Source organism: Amblyomma maculatum, chromosome 8 (genome assembly GCF_055883805.1).
Source record: "Amblyomma maculatum isolate TAMU_Amacu chromosome 8, ASM5588380v1, whole genome shotgun sequence".
NCBI lineage: Eukaryota > Metazoa > Arthropoda > Arachnida > Ixodida > Ixodidae > Amblyomma > Amblyomma maculatum.
In genome coordinates, this window is record NC_139351.1 from 121,743,616 (window position 1) to 121,765,019 (window position 21,404).

Here is a 21,404-nt window from a genome sequence, read left to right on the forward strand (position 1 = left end):
CAATGCTCAGAAATTTAGTGTGTAAACGTTAGCCATTAGGTGACAATTATCATTACTCCAATATAAATGGGAGGCTATCAATTATCAGTCTACAAGTACAGAACTTAATATGCCTTATGGCAAGCTTGCGTACAAAAGAAAGTACAGAACTTTCTTAATTAACTGCAATAATTATATATGGTGTTTAACCATGAACAGAAGCTAATAGATGTAGAAGCGTGAAAGTTATGATAAAAGAAAAAAATGCCTACTAAGAAAAGAAGAAAATGAAAATCCCCCAGTGGCTAATTCATCGTCTTTATCCTTTGCGTTCGGTACTTTCCCTAGTGGACATTTTTTACTAGGCTTTTGATTCCTGGCTAGTGCAGAAAAAAACGTGTATGTGGAGTATGGAGCAGGAGGACAGCAAAGAACCCTTCGCCCCTGACTCATGCAGGAATGTTCAACAGACCGGCTTACACTCATCCATTACCACGCGGCGCTGGTGTGGCACCAGCGACTGGCCATGCGGCCCAGCTGGACGGCAGCTGCCCTGGTGGGCTGGGCCGTCCTGTCGCTGGCCACCGCGGCCACCCCAGGCCCAGGGGGCAAGGCGACTACCCGACCGCCACAGCCGTTGGTGCTCACCAAGGACGGGCGACTGCTGGGCGTGCGCACGTCTTTCGAAGGCCGACCTTTGCACGCTTTCTACGGAGTGCCCTATGCGCGTCCTCCCGTGGGGCGCCTACGGTTCCTGCCGCCACTGCCAGCCAACCCATGGCGCCATATCTGGAGTGCGCGTCGGTTCAAGGGACCATGCATGCAGCGTCTGGACGAAGTCCACTATCCGGTGCATCTGAAGATGCTGCAGAACGCGTCCGAAGACTGCCTCTACCTGAATGTGTGGACGCCAGTCCTCGACAGGCACAAGGCCAGAGGCGAGGACCTGAAGCCCGTCGTGGTCATCTTGCACGGTGGAGGGTTCAGCTTTGGAAACACCGGCTCCCTTCTCTACGATGGCTCTGCACTGGCGGCACTTGGAAATCTAACTGTGGTCTCGATGAACTACCGGCTCGGCGTGTTTGGATTTTTGGACGCTATGAACCGGCAGGCTCCCGGCAATGCGGGGCTTCTGGATCAGCGCCTGGCGCTGCTCTGGGTCCGCCGAAACATGCAAGCGTTCGGGGGAGATCCAGAAAAGGTGAGCAATGTGTTCTATCAATGCTTGCTTTTCAGTTCCGATACTCATGTCGTTAAGTGGCACTGCTTGTGTACTCCAGTTTGAGAGATTGGTGCTCAATCAGCCCGGGGCGGCCGTACCGAAGGGAGCCGAGATTCACTTGAACATCATCATGACCAAACTCAGATGCAGACTGAGACTCACGTTTATTGAAAAAAAAAAAGCACACACACAAGCAGCCAATAGACAAACATACAGGATTCACAGTTGACGGCACGCTAATATATGAAACCGACACGAGGAACAAAACTTGTAGAACATACTCGCACCCTTGGGGGAAAATAAGAATAACAGATAAATTATTTAAATTAAATGAAGCAAAGTAACATTCAAATTTCGTCTAACACGGAACATGTAAATTTTATCTAACATAGAACACAACCTGATTACGTAAATTTGAGAAGCACGAAGGACAAAAGAGACTTTGCATATCAGAAAAACACTCACCCTATAGATTTGAAACAAAATACATACGCAACGGGGCACACAATCAATCAATCAATCAATCAATCAATCAATCAATCAATCAGTCAGTCAGTCAGTCAGTCAGTCAGTCAGTCAGTCAGTCGGTCGGTCGGTCGGTCGGTCGGTCGGTCGGTCGGTCGGTCGGTCGGTCGGTCGGTCGGTCGGTCGGTCGGTCGGTCGGTCGGTCGGTCGGTCGGTCGGTCGGTCGGTCGGTCGGTCGGTCGGTCGGTCGGTCGGTCGGTCGGTCGGTCGGTCGGTCGGTCGGTCGGTCGGTCGGTCGGTCGGTCGGTCGGTCGGTCGGTCGGTCGGTCGGTCGGTCGGTCGGTCGGTCGGTCGGTCGGTCGGTCGGTCGGTCGGTCGGTCGGTCGGTCGGTCGGTCGGTCGGTCGGTCGGTCGGTCGGTCGGTCGGTCGGTCGGTCGGTCGGTCGGTCGGTCGGTCGGTCGGTCGGTCGGTCGGTCGGTCGGTCGGTCGGTCGGTCGGTCGGTCGGTCGGTCGGTCGGTCGGTCGGTCGGTCGGTCGGTCGGTCGGTCGGTCGGTCGGTCGGTCGGTCGGTCGGTCGGTCGGTCGGTCGGTCGGTCGGTCGGTCGGTCGGTCGGTCGGTCGGTCGGTCGGTCGGTCGGTCGGTCGGTCGGTCGGTCGGTCGGTCGGTCGGTCGGTCGGTCGGTCGGTCGGTCAGTCAGTCAGTCAAGCCTATATACATGCATAGCCAATCTATGAAACAAGAAATTAGGACCGAAATTCTCGATCTAACACTTGGGTAGACCGAAGCGGGAATCATTTAAACACTCATGTTATCTTCGCTGACACATACCAAAGTTAGCTGTGTTTAACATTGGTATCAGGTTTCAGTAGTCGTTGTACATGCCAACTTCGCAGTACTCCAAGTTTTTATCCTCGCCATTGTAGCCCTCTAAGTTCTGAGTTGTTCAAGTAGTCATTCTTGGCAGGGCCCATGGTAACTGAATATCAGGGCCTGCTCATTACCGTGTCATTATGGACCGTGTATGCTCTGAGGATTGTCACAACCCGCTCATTTGAACTAACCATTTCTGCAAAATAACGAATTCTTTTTGTACGATATCGTAAAGGAAAAAAAATGCCCGAGGACGGCCCGTAGGATCAAGTTATATGGTAATTTATCTAGAAATATACATCACCTTATCAGACAAATGCGCAGTATCCTATTTTCTATGTTACCGCAGTGAATATGAATGCAGACCAGTTCGACCAAGAGACACTATCTGAAGCAACCATAGCAGGCTGTGCGTGGTATTAAGCTAATTGGAAAGCTGTTCTCAATAACTACGAAGCGGGACGTCATACGTGTACGCAAAGTTGCCACACCTAACTCTGATGACTCGAGCAATCATAAATGCAGCAGGAATGGCTTGAACTAATTAATTATTTAACAAACTAGGAGTTTAGTTTCCTACGCCAGTGTTCTTGCCTTTGAGGCCACAGCTTCTCTCAGCTCCTGTCCGTACACGTCGCGTAACAGGTGACGTTGTTGGGTCTTGGTTCCGGTGCCACGTCGTGCGGCCTCCACATGGCGGCGCCCCAGAGTCGTGGCCTCTTCAGCGCTGCCATCTTGGAAGGGGGAGGACCTCTGTGCGACGCTTTCGTCGAGCCCTCTCGCCGCAGCCTGGAGCGTGCCAACCACCTGGCCGGACTGCTGGGCTGCGCGCGCATGGGCGCTGAGCTGACCAACCTGCCCGGAAAGGCGAGCTTCCGTGTGTACACTTTGGGGGATTTTCAGCAGCAGGAATGCTAGAATATTGTGTCCTCAAATGCGAAGCTTTTCTGATTTCATTTACTGGCCTGCCGTTTAAACAACACAATAGTAGATGGGCCCTTAGTGGCTCTATTTTTATCGGGAAGGATTACGTTGTGCTTCATGGGTCATCAACAGCCATTAAACGTCATAGTAAAGTTTATACTGGTTGGAAACAGCTACGGTTTTGTACACGTGCATATATGCGACAGTACGCGTGGACCTATTCTGTAAACATTGCCTGAGCGTCGACATAGTGCTTGCTAGTCTGCTGAGTGCCCCTGGCGCAAGAACAGTGAGAGTGACATTAGGAGCTCATTGAGGCCGACCTTTCTCAAAAGCGCGAAGAGCACGGGTGTTTTAACAATGCTCGCACCAAATACATAGATATCAAACATATCACCTGTTCCATGAACTGTTGCCTGCCAATCCATGCAGATGCAGCCACCCTCACTGTGCTTGTGTCAGGGGTCTTCAGTAGTCCTGCCAGCATTACAGCGACACGCAGGGAGCTCTTATTGGAAATGTCCGTATGAGGAGTTTTTCTTTCAGTATCGTAGTCTTCTCCATACATTTTCTCGCGTTCACATGGGGTCATAAGGTCCAGATCATGCTCGCAGTATTTTCAAAGAGCAGAAGGGCTAAACTTATATTGATGGTGTCGGCTATTGCACAGCTTTAATGGCGTGGTTTCAGCACAAAGGGAAAAAAATGACCTGCTGCTACTCCAAGAAACCAGCGTCCCCTAAGAATTTCAGCACAGAGCATCACTAAGCACCTTCACGAAAAGTATTTTAACGAACCCATCCAGAGACACGTTCATTCTCCTTAGCCTCCTGAGAAATAGGGCGCGCTCGAAAGAAAACCACCGCGCCTTAGCCGAAAAATTTACGCGGTGGTTTAGCTTGTATGCATGTACATGCAGTAGCAATGGTTAACACTCGTTTAGCTAAGTTTTGCTTCGTTTAACTTCCCTCACGTACAGCACCGTTATCACAACCATCCCTAGTAGCAGCTGCACTGCAACGTCTAAACGGGGAATGGAATGAATCTGTTTAAAAATATTAGGGCTGCACTTAAGTCTGCTTGGGCGCAGCAAAGCGAAAACATTTCTTTTACTACTGCTGATTATGTAGCTGCGTATTCGTCTCATGTTTTTGCCGATTAACCAATTAATGTAATTGAATGATTGACTGAGTAGGTAATTAACAAAATACCTAAAGCATGAAGCGACCCAACCGTTAATAATTGAATGCCAACGACTGCAAATGTTATCCTAGTTCTCACACTGCCAGCATTATCGCTCGGGGGAAATCTAAATGTAAGCATGAGCTATTGGAAGCTTTCCTGATCAGAAAGAATAAACAGAAATGCGTCAGTGAGCCGTCCGTGATTATCACCGAAAAGAAGCGCATGTTTTTATCATTATAGTAGCCATTTCACCATGTGGTGCGCAATGTGTATTGTCTGTAGGGTGTGTGCGCAGGCAGGAAGTTGTTTTAAAATGAGCAATTCTTTATCTTAGTAAATCAGTTGTAAGTGAAGCATTGTGGTGTGTGCCTTCGTTGTTCTTGTCTTGTGTCTGTATTCGCTGGTTCCCTTGCTATGCAATATGAACCAACTAGCCCAGCAGTTTGCACTCCATAATTGACTAAGTATGCGTTTTATTCGTTCAGTAAATTATTTACCAACCAAGCAAATAAATTGATCATATAGCTATGTGAGTAATTAAAGAATTCACCTAAATAACGGAATAACTGATAATTTCCTTAAGATTTGACTAAGTCAATTAATAAATAATTCGTTCAACAATTATTAACTAAGTATTTAAATATTTTGCTGAGGTAAATTTTTCTATTATTTGCCTAATTGCTTGTTCAAGCTTATTCAACGACTATATTAATTAACCATGCAATGGATGATTCACAGTTCATGCGGACTAGCTCTGATGACTACAGCTGTCCACATACTGTTCACACACTCCGGTGACGCCAGTCATGAGGCAAGAAATGCTTTCGCATTAACAACTATTGGGAAACAATTGAGGCAGATGTGTGGGTGGGGACCCTAGTCGGGGAACTGCAGGGACTGGCGCTGCTGTCTGTGCTCTTGTTACATGGACCTCTAGACCAGAGCTGGAAGGGGCTGCCTCTAACCCCTCATTATTTGGCACAGCGTCTGGATCGTGAAATGAATTGTTTCGGTGCGCTTTATGGACACTTTGGCATCCGAAACGCAGCGCGAAAAACTCAAAGCTATCATGTGAAGAAACTGGCTAATGCAGTGGTCGACCAAACAGATCGCCTTTTCTCGGCTGGGTTTGAAACTCTTTGGCGGCGAATCTTTTTTCCCGAGCTCGAACGAGGCTTCACCGTCAACTCAGCAAAATCCAAGAATGCAGGTAGTAGTGCTTCTGCATTGAAGTATTGTTTGCACGTCTCCCGCAATGTTGCGGTTCGAGCACTTGTAGGTGGTGTCGATAGACGAAGCTTTCGCGGCCATGACAGCGTGCACGCATTTGGAGTTTCTCTCGGGACAGATACGTGTCTCACGAGGAAAGTACAGAACCCATTCACGTGGAGGTTTGCATTAGAAAACGATGATCGGACGGTCGCTCTGTTAATTCTGACTGCATGGCTTTGACGGCGTTCGTGCTCAGGTACTCGCCTGCCTGCGCAGCCGTCCTCCCGAAGACCTGCTGTGGGCGCAGGAGCGGGTCTCACCCAGTTCTCTGAGGTCGTTCGTGGCCACGTACGGAAACACGTTCCTGCCGAAGTCTCCTTGGAAGGTCAAGTACCTCTCTATGCCGCTTCTCATCGGCACCTCGAGCAACGAGGGTAGCCCGTTCGTCGGACGCCGAAGATTTGAGCAGCCGCCCAGGTAAGATTCTCTTTAGGTTGGTCGTCGTATTGGCTGATTATGCCACAGAGATTGAAGGGCGTTCAACTAACCTGGAGGAGGTACCTGTTCGTAGAGCAAAGAGGGTTGAAGTACCAAGTCCCCGTAAACGCTCGGAGTTCAAAGGCCTTGCGTTTTGAGAGTGATTTTACAGTACAAAACGACTAGATGGTTGCCATAACTGAAATGAAACATTTCCAGAATACCGATGGACATTAAAGGTAGATGTTTATTTGAATGTGAGCTAGTCGTGAATCATTGATATAGCTGCTAGTCGGAAACTACTTTCAATAACGGTCGTCTTCGTGAAGACCGCAATCAGCAGCTCCGCGTAACACGCGCAGGCTGTGCAACCGGACGGAGGCTCTGAAACTAGTGGGAGGCCTCCTGGAGACCTACAAAATCCCGCTGCCCGCAGGCCGGCCGCCGATGCAACCTTACCTGGCTGAAGAAGCCGGGTCCAGGGACTCCTTAGACGGGCAAGACCTGAGGCGTCTCGTCGCGGACGTGTTCGGTGATGCGGCTCTTCACTGCCCTTGCAGGTGCGTATGCTTGCCGAGCTCTTCCTGCCGTGGCGACCGTTGCTTTAGACATGCGCTGGACGCAGTCTTCGCTGAGCAGAAAACTGCGACATTGCTCATTTCCCCATGTAAGAAATTATTTCTAAGCCTCGCAGGGGAAATGGAAGAGCGGGGAAACCGGAATTCATTTTAAGAACGTCGGAAATGGAAAAAAAGTATAGTAATAGTAAATACGAGTCTTTTGAACGACGAGTTTTAGCTCGAGAATTCTTCTGCGTCAAAATGTATCACTAGCAGAATTAGTCGTACCATTAAACAGTCCTCTGTGCGACAGAGCGTGTACAGATGCCGCCGTTGCTTCCTAACTCAGCGGACCAAAAGTAGGCGATGATACTGCGATGGGCATGCTGGTGCGGCTAGTATCCTCGGGAACTTTGTGCACAGACCTGGACAAAAGCCACCGTACTTCCGCTCCACGTTTTGTGTGTACAATATGAAGTTGATCACTTGATGCTTAACCTACTCGGACTATAGCTGCTCTAACAAGGTGTAATTTTGTAAGAAGGCTGAAAGAAATACTTTAGCTTGGCCAGGTGAAGGGTTCGATCATCTGTGCTGCATCATCATCATTTTGATCGTATACTAAGCTACCGTCGAGCGAGTAGCAAAAGTTTGGTGCAGATATGCCCAAGCAGACGCTGTAACATTCTAACCACACGACACGATACTGTAGTTACTCACTTGAACTTTGTGTCGAGACAAGATAATTGGTGATGCTTGTCTGCTGCGATGAAAACCTAGCAGCTGCGCTTGCGTGCAGGAGGTTCGCCGAGTGGCATGCCCGAGGCGGCCAGCCGGTGTTCGTCTACAAGTTCTGCTACGCCACGGCGTCCCTGCACGTTCCTGAATGGATGGGCGTGCCGCACAGCTCCACCTTCTGGTACATGAGTGGCGTGCCGCTGCGCATGCCCGAGCGCTTCCACGAGCTCGACAAGACCCTGAGTCGCGAGCTGATACGAGTGGTCACCCACTTTGCGACTCACAGGTGAGGGGCCTCCTATCTGGGACTGTCGGCACCATAGAGTTTCTTACTCTTACCTAGAGGGAAAGCTGTGCTGCCGTCTATGGGAGTTTACATGGAGTTTCCAGACGACCAGTTCAGCCACCATGGGCGCTCAAAGCATCATGGGCCGGAGAGCTACCGAGTGCAGAATTACAACTTTTGGCCAAAACTAATGCAAAGATAAACCTTGTTCTACCGTAAATAATGTCCTAAGATTGAATATTGTGACTATAAATTACAAAGAGAGAGATAAACAGAATGCCAGTGTGAGATTTATCCAATATAAGCGATGGCCCTTTCTCCTATTGGCTTAGTTTTGAGCAGCACAAATACCAATATTTCGCACCTAATTGGCAAACTTTGAAATAAAAAAAAAAATGTTATGCAAATATTCATCGTTGTGTAATCACTTAAGGAAGTTTTTAGGGGCATTTCGGGAAACAGAAACCATTTATTGGCGACGTCTGCTTTTGCGCCTTCGCTACTATGGCTTTCGCGGTCTATGTGCGCACCTTCAGATGATGATGATGACGAAAAAGAAACATCGCAGTAATGCCACTCCACGTACCCGAGAAAAACCGACTGTCCCGCAACAAGTAGCACACCAGCCCATGATTCCTAGCGCGCCCATGTTGGCTGAAGTGCAGCGCCCTCAGCTAAGGAACTCTATGGTCGGCACGCTAGACTGCATGATGGGACGGGCAAAAGATGGGACACTCCCGAGGTGGGCGGAAGTGTCCACTCTGTTCAAATCTCCTGCGGTACGCGTGAGATTTGGGAGTTTTGAACTGCGCAATTTCAGTCATTTATTGCGCCGGTGTTTTGCGCTTAATAGAAGAAATAACTTCAGAAACGTGACCAACAATATTGACTTTTAGAATTTCTTTACTGCTTACCGCTACCATCTAGCGCTACCGTGTGCCATCTGCTGGCGCTTGCTGGCACTCATCACTGCTCCTGTGCTCCGCGGGCTCGGAACCTAGTCTGGCGACGTTTGCTCTCCTTTAGTCCTGCCTAGCAGGCAATACGTGCGTATTTCCAAAGAAACAATAAAATTGGACACGGCACGTTGGTATGTATCGGACGATTGGCGCCATCTCGCGCCTTCAAGGCAATCTGCACATGCGCAATGACGGTGCGCGGAAGCAGCAGACTGTAGAGGTAAGCGGTGGCGCTATACAAAAACCATCTACTGAGGCTAGTTCAGAATGCTATAGTCGTGTACAACTTAGGTCGGCAGTAACCGCCACGCACAATTTCTTCTCGACAGAAATTTAAGCAGTCCGCTCTTACTGTTTTCCAGTTATCTAAATAAAAAGCTAACCATCGGATGAAATTATATACTCGAGAATTTCTACTCCTTTAGTTATTTTGTATAGTAAAATATCAAAAATTGATATTATTTACATTTCAGCGGAGAGATACGATGTTTACCATTATCTATAGTTAGCAATTGCTTATTTGTTTTTAAAATTACATCCTATATAGGAGGCTGGAAGATTTCGAAACCGCCGCGCATTCCTTTATCCAAACCACCCCTCGTACTAATTGTAAATGTCTTACTCTGATTCTCCGTCTTAAGTACAGCTTTAAAAACAACAAAATTAGGTGTGGTTTAGCTTCTGGTTAAACCTGGAGTTACGTGAGAGCAATCTGCATGACTACGTTTAGGTTCGGCTTGAAAGTAGACATGACTTTTGCACATACTAGGTTACTCTAAGCTTTCATCTTTATTTATGCCATAGGGGAATCACTTCGCGTATAAGCACCCTTTGCCTCTCATCGTTGACCATTCTCATTCGTGTGTAGAAGACTTTAGTGGTATGACATCGTCTTTACATCGAACTCCGGGGCACACCGCCGTCACAACGTTCGAACGAACGTTTTGTCCTAGCAACTCGCTGTTGTCGTTCGCCTCTACCAACTATAGAGTTATCTGTCTTCTTCTGTTTGTCCTTCTTCATCATTTTCTTCTTTATTTTCTTCTTCTTTTCTTTTCCTCCTTCTTTCTTCACTCTTCGGACAGGCACGCACAGGCATGTCGAAATGGCGAGACTGTGGCCAATATTACAAAAACAAGCGTCTGCTTTATTCATCTCGAATTTCGTGAGGCACTGTGAAATTCTTTGATAAAAAAAGGTGACAGCCCATGATGAAAACTTTGTTGAACTTCACACATGCAACAAACCAGGCCGGGTTTGAGAATGTGTTCTCGGCGCTGTTTATGCGAGAAAAATCGAGCTAAGGAGCAGTGCTGGTCAAGTTAATGATTTAATGTGCACAAGCGGGTGAACAGGAACTATCACTAAAGTTGAAAGTCAATGCCATATTGTGCGCATTGTACTGGTTACTCCGTGTAGCTCTATTTTCAGTGGACGCGGTGAAAAAATTAGCGCACTAATCTACGTGCCGGCAGGCGCGCTTCGCTGCTTTGCAGAGCAGTTCGTTCTGTTAGTCCAGCCTTTGTCAACAGTTAAGAGGACAAAAGGTTTGCATCTAAGCGTTACGGTGGAGCTCTTGTAGTATGTGTCAGAGTCAAAGTGCGCAACGTTTCCGGGAGGGCTCAGAACAAGAGTTCCATTCCCCTGCAGCACATTTGGGACGCTGACGACTGAAAATGAGTTTTGCAGCCAGCCTCAGCAGCGAATTTCTTGGACTCTCTACTTTTGAGGAATCGCACACCATGGAATTAGCTGTCTTTATGATAGGTTATTTCTTACAGTTCAAGTCGTAGGAACACAACCGTATACGTTAGGAAGTAGATTATACTTTTGACGCTTAGGGTTAGGTCGTGGTTATGTATAGTTAACCGTATCTCATTCAGCGATCCCCTGTGGCGGCCTAAGTTCAAAGATGGTTTTCCAAGCCGGAAGCACAGATGCACTCAAACTAGAGACTCGCCTTGGCAGGTGCAAACACCCTAAACTAAACTAATGCGTTGTTTAGCTCAAACTTTGCGGAAGTTATTCGGCACGAGTATATCTGGTCGGGTGCTGTTTACGCCAGGTGCAATGGTCCACAACGCAAGCACTTTCGCTGGACGTATAAGCACCGAAAGACGAGAACACCGGTCGTATATAATGATCCCAACGTGCTCGTCACGTCATGGGGTTGTCATAAACACGCTGTCATAATTCAGTCTCGCGGCGCGCGCGTGACATGGGGTATGCGGGAAACTAAGGTGACCTTTATGGTCCCTCCTTTCTTCTTTTTGTTATACTCTCCAGAGCGTGGCTGTAAGAAACTCTTCTGTGCCTTTATGCAGGTTTGTCCACAGGCCATCGAGCTATGTTGATGTCGCTGGCTCTAGAGCGCACGTACGCTTGCGGAAAGACTTGGCGGCCTCAGTATCGCAGAACGCTTGCCATGCAGTATATTCCGTCCCTGGAGCTAGTACCGTGCAGAGCTTAGCGGTATAGCCCGATCTGGGCGGCAATGCATGCACGGTCGAACTCAAGCGGGGCTTGTAGCGCCCTACCCGAAATGAGGGCAGATAACTTGGGAACAAACGCATTGCTCGAAGTGAACCTGAGCGCTAAGACGAGAAGAACATATTGTAGTGTTTTGTGTAGCGTTTTTGCAACTCACCGCATTTTATTATTTGAAACTGCAGTCCCGTGTTCTGTATTTTAGCAGGACTGGGAAAGAAACATGTGTACAGCAATGTAATGACAAGAAGTACGAACTAAACGAACAGTTAGAGGCAAGAAAATACCGAAAACAGCAAAATGAAAGCGTCAGCACGCGAAAATTCAAATCACACGATGCAAACAATAGGAAGTGTAAAGGCACAGATGCAATATACACGCATAGAGAAAGCGCAAATTAAATGTGAAAGCTAAAGAATCGATAAAGAACAAAAAACAATAAGCAACGTATAGGCACACATGCAGTATACAAAAATATAAAAAACACAAATTGAATGCGAAAGTTGAAGAACAGTTTTTCTAATGTATTCTATATGGCTAAAGAGAAGCACACTGAAAAGTCCCAGATATGCTGAAATATATATTATTTTGATTAGAATGAACGCTTAATTGTCGGACTGGCTATATAGATTAAAGAGCAGCGTACACACAAACACAGGATCCTTTCGGTTTCTCTCGTTCGCTCTACACTGTTCCGCAACACATGGAAAACCAACCGGCAGGACAAGTCTCAAATACGTGAGCACGATTCATCGATCGGCTGTTGTATCGCTGGTCACTGTACTGGTTAAGCATGCGGTCAGGAAGGCTATTAAGAAACCGCCCGTGCTGACTTGCAGAATATACACGCGTCGCTGTTTATCCACCCTTTCAAGTTTGTCGATGTGAAGCCTCTGTTGTGCGCTGCACGCTTTTCACAGAGCGATGTGTTTATCCGGTAATGAGCGCTCGGCTATGCCCGTGTGCACTCGCGCGCCCTTCGGAGACTGCCTAGACGACAACCTCCGCGCTATTTCTCGCGCCTCTTGCTCGCGAACCCTCCGACGTGCTCTCGTATTCGCTTAACACGGGTGGTTTAATGGTCTCCCGCCGGTCCTATGAGAGTCGCCTCGTTCGGTGCCTCCTTTGCACGTTGAAAGGAATGCTGCTCGCAGCGCTTGCAGGCGTCTGCGCAGATTTCGGGCCGCGCGCCGGCGCCCATCATCTGTCGCCAGTTGGCAACAGCACTCGGCACGTTTCCACGGGGCGCGTTCACAGCCGAGAACGAGGACATACGAACGACCTCGTTATAGAGCGCTCCATAACCTTTCGCCGCTGTGCTCACACTTAGTGGGGTTGACGTAGATAATGTCACTTCAAAGCTGCAGATGTTTGAGGTGTGCAGGAGTGGTGTAGTGCGGTACAAGACACTTTGGCGTCGCAATATGTCATGCGCTAGAGCTTTCGCGTTCACCCGCTTTGATGGTAGGCCCAGGTCATTAGATAGGCGCATCTGGGCCGTTGTTTATGCAGCGCCTGATTCAACGCGGAGTGTCTGGTGCTTCGCCACGTACTGGCGATGGGAAAGAACCCAAGATGTTTTATGTGGAACAAACAAACATAAAAGTACGGGTGTTTTTTCTCTTACGGCATTGCTCCTAAGGATCCTAGAAAAAAAAATGGCGTCTGGACCCATAGTGTTACTAACCTTCCACTACTACCTCTTTTCAGTGGCCAATGTGATGGCGTTTCGGGAAGCCGACAAATTGAAGTCGGCATTCATTTAGTCACTCGCTAATCATTCCCTCGTTAAATAATATGTAAGTTCATTCATCTCTGAGTCTAATAAGCAGTAGATGATTTGTTCGCCCTGTTAATGTCGCATTACTGGATTAGTCAGAGGGTCAGTCTTTCACGCAGTCAATCGATCAATTCAGCAGTTACTCAGAAAGTCGTTCAGTCGATCTGCCAATGAGTCAGGCAGTCACTAAGTCGTGCATCATTATTAATTTCACCAGCGTTTCACTTGGCTGATTGATCAATCTCTCTGCTGAATAGCTTTAATAAGGAATTCGGTTTTCGAAGTCTTGACGTGACAAGCAGTATCAAAGTGTTTTGCCAGATATCGTGCCCTCCCTTTTCGACCACGTTCTACATGGCAGTCGCGGTAATATATGGAACATTATTTGTCCACCGCTTGGCACAAGAATGGAGCTGGTGAAAACTCTCGGATTAACTTAAAACGCCCTGGATATAAAAAAATATGGACACTTGCCGACGTATTGCCCAGTTTCTAAAAAACGAAAGGAAGCCGCATGCGACAAACACCTAGGAGTCGTGGTATTGTAATGCGCTAGTGGAGTATAGTCGTTATTTTTTTTTCCACTACAAAGTTCTCATTGCTCAAAATCACAAATTAAAAAAGTATATCTTTTTTGAAACATTACCTCTAGTATTCCTCGGTTTCGTTCAATGTAAGCTTTATTAACGTGTAGCCAGTCGGTCGGTCGGTCGGTCAGACAATCAATAAATCAGTCACTCGATCCATAGATCAATGAGCTGCTGTCTCTGTGAAGCGACGCGGGCTCTCAGACCTTCATGGACAAGGCGGTCTTGTTGCTGCTTCCAGGATCCCGGGCCCGTTCTTGAATCAGTCGTGGGCGCCGCTGCAAGGCGGATCCTCGCTGGCCATGCACTTGCATCCGCACAAGGCCGGCGTGCGCAAGGACGAACGATCCACCTACTGCGACTACTGGAACGCCCGGGACCCCTGAAGAGCTGCTGCCGCACGGCACAACGTGACTTTGAGCGTCGCCAAGATTGGGAAAAACTGTGGGAACCCTGACCTCTGCATGCCGGTCGCCGGCGCTTTCTGTTTACAAGCGGAAGACGTGCCAGGACTTGCGCCAATGTTACGAACAAGCGCCATTACTGAATCCCTTTTTGTATTCCTCCTGACGCGTCCTGAAGGCAGACACAGGATGCCAATGTGACAGTGGTTCAGACTCGAAAACGCGCAAAAAGTCCTTTCTTTTATAAAAGACTTGTAGAGAAAAATTCGGATACGATGCAGCTAGGAAGTGAAGGCCCGGTGAAGTTTATTTTTATGAAGAGAATGTTTTCGAAGAGCTATAGTAAGACGTGGTTTTAATATTTCACTTTTAAATTTAGACGGTGTACTACGTAGTGGTGCAACCAAATATTTCATCAACAATATCATTACTCGTGGGAGCCTTCGATTATTTTGCGACCGCTACCAAGGGAGGCGCCGTAATTCTCATTTTATTTTGCATTGGTCGTAAAAATTATCCGTTTTCAATTTTGTTCGTATTCGACGAGAACGTAGAAACGGCTATTGGGAAGCCAGGTACGTTGAGCAGAGCGTTTCTTCTGTGTCTGCGTATTCGGCACGAATTTCGCTTCGTCCTCTCGGTTTTATGTTCAAGTCCTGTGGGAGTACAACGTGGTTCTGAACCACAAGAAATAGCTATTTTTACCTTAAATTAGCCGAATTTCACACTTGCTTAATAAGATGGCTAAAAAGCACAAAGTCAACACTGTGCTATCTGCCCTCTTGCACAAGTATCATTAACAAAGGAAAGCCGGTTATAGCATGCCACAAAATCATCAAATGGCCGGAGTGCACCGCTGATAGCGCGCATCTAGTGCACCTAAGCTGGGGCCGTAAATACATAGGCCAGACAAGTCAACGGTTTAAAAATGGAGCAAAGCAGCATACTTAAAGCTTTGATAAAAAAAAAAGACAATGGCAGCCGCATAGCCTCACATTTGCAAATTTTAAATGTTGCCTATGTTTGAAAACAAGTACATATTTCATAGACAGGTAGAAAGAAAAGATAAAACTAGTAGTAATTCAGTTATATATAATAAAGTACTTACGTCACGTGAGCATTCCCCCGGTGTCACTTTCGGGCGAAAAACATTGTTTTGTACACGGACACATAGCCATGTTTCATTCTTTGTTTACGTCACACTGCCACTTTATATTATCTTTGAGTCACCTGTGATATTTTTTTTGCTTGTGTTGCTTTCCTTGTAGATGATAAAAATCGTTTTTTCCTAAAAAATAAACTGATATAGTAGGTGGCTACAGTCCTGCCTTGTGTGTTTCTCCTTTCTTCGCGACAGTCGCTTATATGCAAAGCATGTTTCAGTACAACCAGTTACCTCAAGTCAAAGTTTTGCTAGTAGTTACCCATATTCACTGACCCATAGACTCGCGAGAAGTACGGAGAGATTACGTACGGGCGATTACACACCGTGTTCACCATAAGTAACAAGGCAAACGATCGAGGTTTACTACTCATCTTTGCAGTGATTAGTGTTCGCGTTGCCAAAAAGTGGCCACGAAGCAAACATATTCGTTACTCTAGAGACACCGTGTGTAGGACAGTGCAAGTGAGGCCTCGGAAGATGAGCGCGAACCGTCTTCGTCACTACAGGACCTCATATTTGTAAAGGTAAGTACATGGGACGGATGGACACTCATTGAGTGGTAAGTCGGGGCTCAGAACAGAGAACGTTGGAGCTGAGGAAGTTAAATCCTACAAACGAGAGCAAACTTCCCTTAATGCATCCAGACGGGTACATACAACTCACCGACCCGCTTAAATACAATACATCCTGGATCCTGTGGCTCCATACGGAAATTTAGCGGGTTGAAGGCAGGCCTGCACCACATGGTACGAACCTGCTCAAACAATCCACCTGATGACCCAAACGCAGTGCCAGCTATTGAGGGATGGGAGGCTGCTCTATCCAGTTCCGGAATCGAAGCCCAAAAAGCCCTCGACACGCGGGCGGATAGCCGCGGCAGTCGCTTGAGTGTCGGGCTGGCCCCACCCACATACCCCTCCATTATCTTAGTAGTAAGTCGGATGGAAGAAAGCAAAAACTATAAAAGTTTGCTTTCGTTTATAGGATTTAACTTCCCAAAGCGACTCAGGCTATGAGCGACGCCGTGGTGGAGTACTCCGGAAATTTCGACTGCCTGGAGTTCTTTAACATACACTGGCATCGCGCAGTACACGGTCGCATTTGCGTTTCGCCTCTATCAAAACATGACCGCCATAGTGGGGTTCAAACTTGGCGTCTTAACCTTTGAGCCACCGCGGTGGGTGCTTCGTAATAGGTACGAATCAGCAATTACAGTGGTATTCGAGGGGAACATACATTAGGCAGGAAGAAGCAAATCAAAACTTGGAGAAAGCAAGCGTATGGAGTAAAAATTTAACATTGCTATTATAGAACAAAAAACAAACCTTTTGCAGGGGACTAGACGCTTCCACAGCTGTAAACAGGATGCTTAGAGCAAAAGAAAAAAAAAAAGAACCTAGCTAAACGATGGAACTAAGGCGTATTTGTTGAAGCAGGATTTCCAAGAACTGCAACGCAATGAGAAAATAAAAAGTTGTGGTTTAATTCTGGTTAACCCTGGTTGGATTGCGATAGCAACGGCGGCAGCTTCTTTTGCTTGCTACATTATTCCCCTATCACGCCCTATCAGTGTAAAGTGCTACATTATTGGGGACACTTAAGTTCATGCTCCTCTTCTCTTTCCACTTTAACTCCCACCTTCCTCTCTTCCCTCGCGGCGCGGTTCAGGTGTCCACAGTGCAAGTGTGACCGATACTGTGTCTTTCCTTTCCTGTGAACCAATTATTATTATTATTATTATTATTATTATTATTATTATTATTATTATTATTATTATTATTATTATTATTATTATTATTATTATTATTATTGGCTTTGAGAACGGGAAAGGCGTATTCTCATTTCCTCGGTCGATACTTCACCTGCATCGTAAAGGAAGGGCAGAAGGCAGGATTGAAAGAAGGAACTGAGAAGTGTTAGAGTGGAGGGCAGCATGATACCTTCGAGCCGCTGGGGATCTTCAACCCATGGCTAGGTTAGGCTTAGTATATGTTTCACAATAGCTATCACAGCCTGCGAGGCACAATATATCCTTTCACCCGGCTCTGACGATCGTACGAGCGCTCTCGCACTGAGAATAAACCCCTGCAAGGTGGTGGTAAAATATTTATTGTGGGAACCAGGACACATTATAAGGATTGAGGTGGTTCCTGATCCCGGCTGGTGTCTGTTAGGCCGTGCCTGGCAGCGACCGCTTCAGCCCAGTCAACCAGCATCTTTTGCGCTGCTGGGTCCGAGCTGGAGACCGCGATCTTCCAACCTTCTTGGTCCGTGAGGCCCCATTAGGGTGGTGGCTTGAAATCTTCGCATAGAAACATTATGTGATTGAAGGTGGCTCTAGGTGCGCCACATAGAGAGCATGTGGGGTTGTGCTTGGTTGTGCCAAGGCCAACCAAGCTGGGGAGGGAAAAGTTTTGGCTTGTAGCTGTCGCCAGATTATTTGAGGGGTTTTTGAGAGAGAGGTATGAGGCGGAGGATATAAGAGTCGTTGTTCTCGGTAGTGAAGTGTAATGTCATGATAGGTGAGAAGTCTGTCCCGCGTGCTTCCCCAGTCTTCGGTATGCCCCTCTCGATTGACGTGCGCTCGAACAGTTGTAGGAGGTCGAAATTTCCGTAGTCCTCCACTACGGCGTCTCTCATAGCCTGAGTCGCTTTGGGACATTAAACCCCAAGACCAGACAAGACCCAGTTGAATGGGCTGCCTCGTTACCGGGTTGCCTGCATGGCCTGGTACCCAGACGATGTGAATGGGTCGGAGAGCTGTGGAACCAGAGGTTAAGATTTGATGGCCGACTGGGTGTATTTTCCCTCCTGCGAAATTTTGAATGGCCGTTTTAGAATCGCTGAAAATGAGTGTGGCCGTAGAAGAGGAGATGGCTAGCGCTATGGCTGCCTCTTCGGCTGCTGTAGACGTTTTTGCTTTCACAGAGGCAGAAACTATGTGGTTGAAGTTATAAGAAATCACACTGATGACATATGCCATGGGGTTACTGTATTCTGCCGCGTCTACGTAGGCCGCTTCGGTGTCAGTCACGTGTGCTTTGTGTAACGCCTTGGCTCGAGCTTCTCGTCGTGCCTTGTGGTGAGCAGGGTGCATATTTTTAGGTAGGGGCTGTACGGTAAGGTTGTCAAGGATGTGTTGGGGGGACTAGGTGGCTGTTTTCAGTGAGTGGACCAATTGGTTGGAGTTTTAGCGCTGCGAGAATGAACCTGCCCGTCTCTGTGGAGGAAAGTCTGTTGATCTGGGCAGTACGATGAGCTTCCACTAGTTCTTGGATTGTGTTGTGTATTCCCATGTGTAGGAGACGTGTGGTAGGAGTATGTTTCGGCAGGTGAAGTGCTGTTATGTACGCTTGACGAATGAGTGCGTCCACTTTCTCCGTTTCTGCCTTTGTAAGATAGAGATACGGGAGTGAATGCACCATTTGGCTGATGACTAATGCCTGTACAAGGCGCCGGAGATCGTGCTCTCGCATGCCTCTGTGCCTGTTCGCTATTAGTTTAATGAGTGATAGTTTGTAGGTGGTAATAGTCAGTTTCAGATAGTTCCTGTGTTGATTCCGTTGTTTTGCAGGAACATTCCCAGAACTATAAGTTTGCTGACCTCGGCAACTTGGAGCCCATCTATGGTGATGTGTATGGAGGCATGTTTTTGCTTCGTAAAGCGGCGGTTTGGGTGGAGTAACAGGAGTTCGGATTTAGTGGGGGAGCACACTAGGCCGATGGATGCTGCGTGCGTTGCCACTACATCCGCTCCTGTTTGAAGGGCGTCCTCTATGTTTTCTATATTTCCCGTGGTTGTCCGACGGGTAATATCATCCGCATAGAGGGTGTGGGTGAAGTTTGGGATCTGAGTTAGTTTGTGGGCCATCGGGATGAGGGTGGTGTTAAATAGTAGCGGAGAGAGGACTGATCCCTGGGGTGTTCCGCGATTCCCTACAGAGAAGGTGGGAGATTCTATAGGACCGAGTTTGAGTTCCGCGGTGCGGTTGCCGAGAAAGGCTGCGATATATGAGTGGGTGCGTTCTCCTACCCCTATACTCCGTTTCATACATTAAGTGTAACACTACCAAAGCTACAGCTCTTGTTTGCGCTCTCCGCATCCGCGATAAAAAATAGTGCTTGCTCTTGACGAGAGAAAATAATAGTTGCTTTGTCTGCAAGCTTAATACATTTTACATTTGCCATCAACTTCATAAAAAGCACCTTTTTAAAGGAGAAAAGGTCGGATTCGGCTAATTTGTATGTTTGTTTATGTCGTTTTTGTTCGTGCCGCGTTTTGCTGCCTCGCAACCTTGCCAGCTGTGCCACCAGATGGCGCTGGCTGTGCCTTCCGCGCTGCGCATCTTTTTTTTTTTTTTTTTTTGAGAAAATGGTTCTTTGGTGCGCATTTTTTCTATAAGATCCGCTCTGTGGAGATGTCTAAGCATGCGAAGCATGTTATTGCAAACGTGTATGCTCGGAGTAGAGCCCGTTTCGGCAGGAACCACTCGCCTACAGAACGAGCGCGTAGTGATACGCCTCCCTTTTTTTTTCTTGCGGACTACTTGCGTAGCTTTCGCTGCGTTGCACCTGATGTATGAAACGGAGTATAGACTGGAGAGGGCGTCAAGGATTGAGGCATGTTTTGTATTGTCGAATACTTTTGTGAGGTCCAGAGGCAGTAATGCTCTCTTGTAGTTTCGATGGCGTGGATGTGGAATTTCTTCAGAAATTTGAAGCATGATGTCTTGTGAGGATAAGTGACTTTTGAATCCTAGCACGTGTGTGGGAAGAGATTGCGAGTAAACATGTGGTTGTGTAATCTGTTAAGGATTACATGCTCGAAAAGTTTGCCCATGCATGATGTGAGGGAGATTGGTCGGAGGTTGGTTATGTCTAGTGGTTTGCCTGGTTTGCCTGGTTTGGGAATGAAGGTGACTCTTGCATGTGTCCATTTCGGGGGGAGAGTATCTGCCTTCCAGTGCTTGTTGAACAAGCCGTTCATGGCTTGGGCAGAATGGTCATCGAGGTTGCGCAGAGCTTTGTTATCCCATCTACTCCCGGGGCGGTCATAGTGCGGAGTTCATGCATCGCTGCTCGAACCTTCCATGTTGTTATGTCTGCATCGAGATCGGGGTTGGGCTTGCCCGTGTATGAAGGGAGTATAGTTCGTGGCGTAGTTGTGAGGTACTTGGCTTTTAGGGTTTGTATTAAAATGTCATCATCCATCTTTAGGCTGTGGATGAGACGAGTTACGTTGCAATAAGTGCTTCCTAGACGTAGCTCGCAAAGGTCACTGAGTGGACACAACCAGACATGAGGTCGTCCGAGTTTGCGTCGTTATCGAAGTGTCGCTATCTCATGTGACCACGAGTCATCTGATTGATTGAAACGCCAGAACTGGGTGTGTCCACTACTGAATCGGAAGAGGTGGCAACATCATGTTCCGGCATTTAGACCAATCAGATGACTCGAGTTCACGTGAGATAACGACACTTCGATAACAACGCAAACTCGGGCCATGGTGCCTGGAGTTGAAACTAGTTCGAGAATAATATAACGTAGAGAGAGAGAGAGAGAGAGAGCGTTATCTGTCTTATCTCTGAGGCATATGCCTTCCTTAGGTCCTTGAGAATATAGCTCGTAGCCACGATGACCTTTGGTTAGAGGCGTGCACGGGCCGAAATTTGCAGCCACAACTCGGCCCGGGCGCTCTGCGATGGACCAGAGCCCGGCACTCTTAGCCTGGGCCGGCCCGGTGCTGAAACTTAAGGCCGGCCCGGTCCGACCTTCTATCATTGGAGTTGATGCGACAGTAAGACAGAAATAATTTCTTGTTCATGAGTTTAAGATCTTGATTTGAAAATTACAGTATTGTAGAATACACAGAGGCAAAGCACAGACATAGATTATTATTCTAAGTTATACAAAAACAGCAAGTCATACAATGATCATTTGAGGCATTTTCGGCTCTTCTGGATCATGAATTCAGTAGCGCTGAACTTACTTTCGCCGAGCCAGAACCTCGGGCCGGGCCGAGTACAGGCTTTCGGGCCATCCCGAGCACGTGTACCCCCCTAGTTTTGGCCACAGAGAGTACAGTGAAATCTAGACCTTAAT

At 47.6% G+C, this 21,404-nt stretch overlaps 1 protein-coding gene across 1 annotated transcript; it reads left to right on the forward strand.

The window, feature by feature from the left end:
* The first annotated feature begins 505 nt into the window (after positions 1–505).
* LOC146182395 (acetylcholinesterase-like) lies at positions 506–14,119 on the forward strand. Its single transcript, XM_084575948.1, has 6 exons — positions 506–1,180; positions 3,184–3,405; positions 6,116–6,336; positions 6,699–6,896; positions 7,696–7,920; positions 13,975–14,119. Exons 1-6 carry the CDS (start codon positions 506–508, stop codon positions 14,117–14,119), a joined length of 1,686 nt encoding a protein of 561 aa, XP_084432074.1.
* Positions 14,120–21,404: the final 7,285 nt, after the last annotated feature.

Bases quoted from the DNA above. Each gene is read 5' to 3' on its own strand.
- LOC146182395 (XM_084575948.1), top strand. From the start codon at position 506: ATGCGGCCCAGCTGGACGGCAGCTGCCCTGGTGGGCTGGGCCGTCCTG. The intron at 3,406-6,115 runs GCGAGCTTCCGT...GTTCGTGCTCAG, and splicing joins TGACCAACCTGCCCGGAAAG to GTACTCGCCTGCCTGCGCAG. The intron at 6,897-7,695 runs GTGCGTATGCTT...GCTTGCGTGCAG, and splicing joins GCTCTTCACTGCCCTTGCAG to GAGGTTCGCCGAGTGGCATG.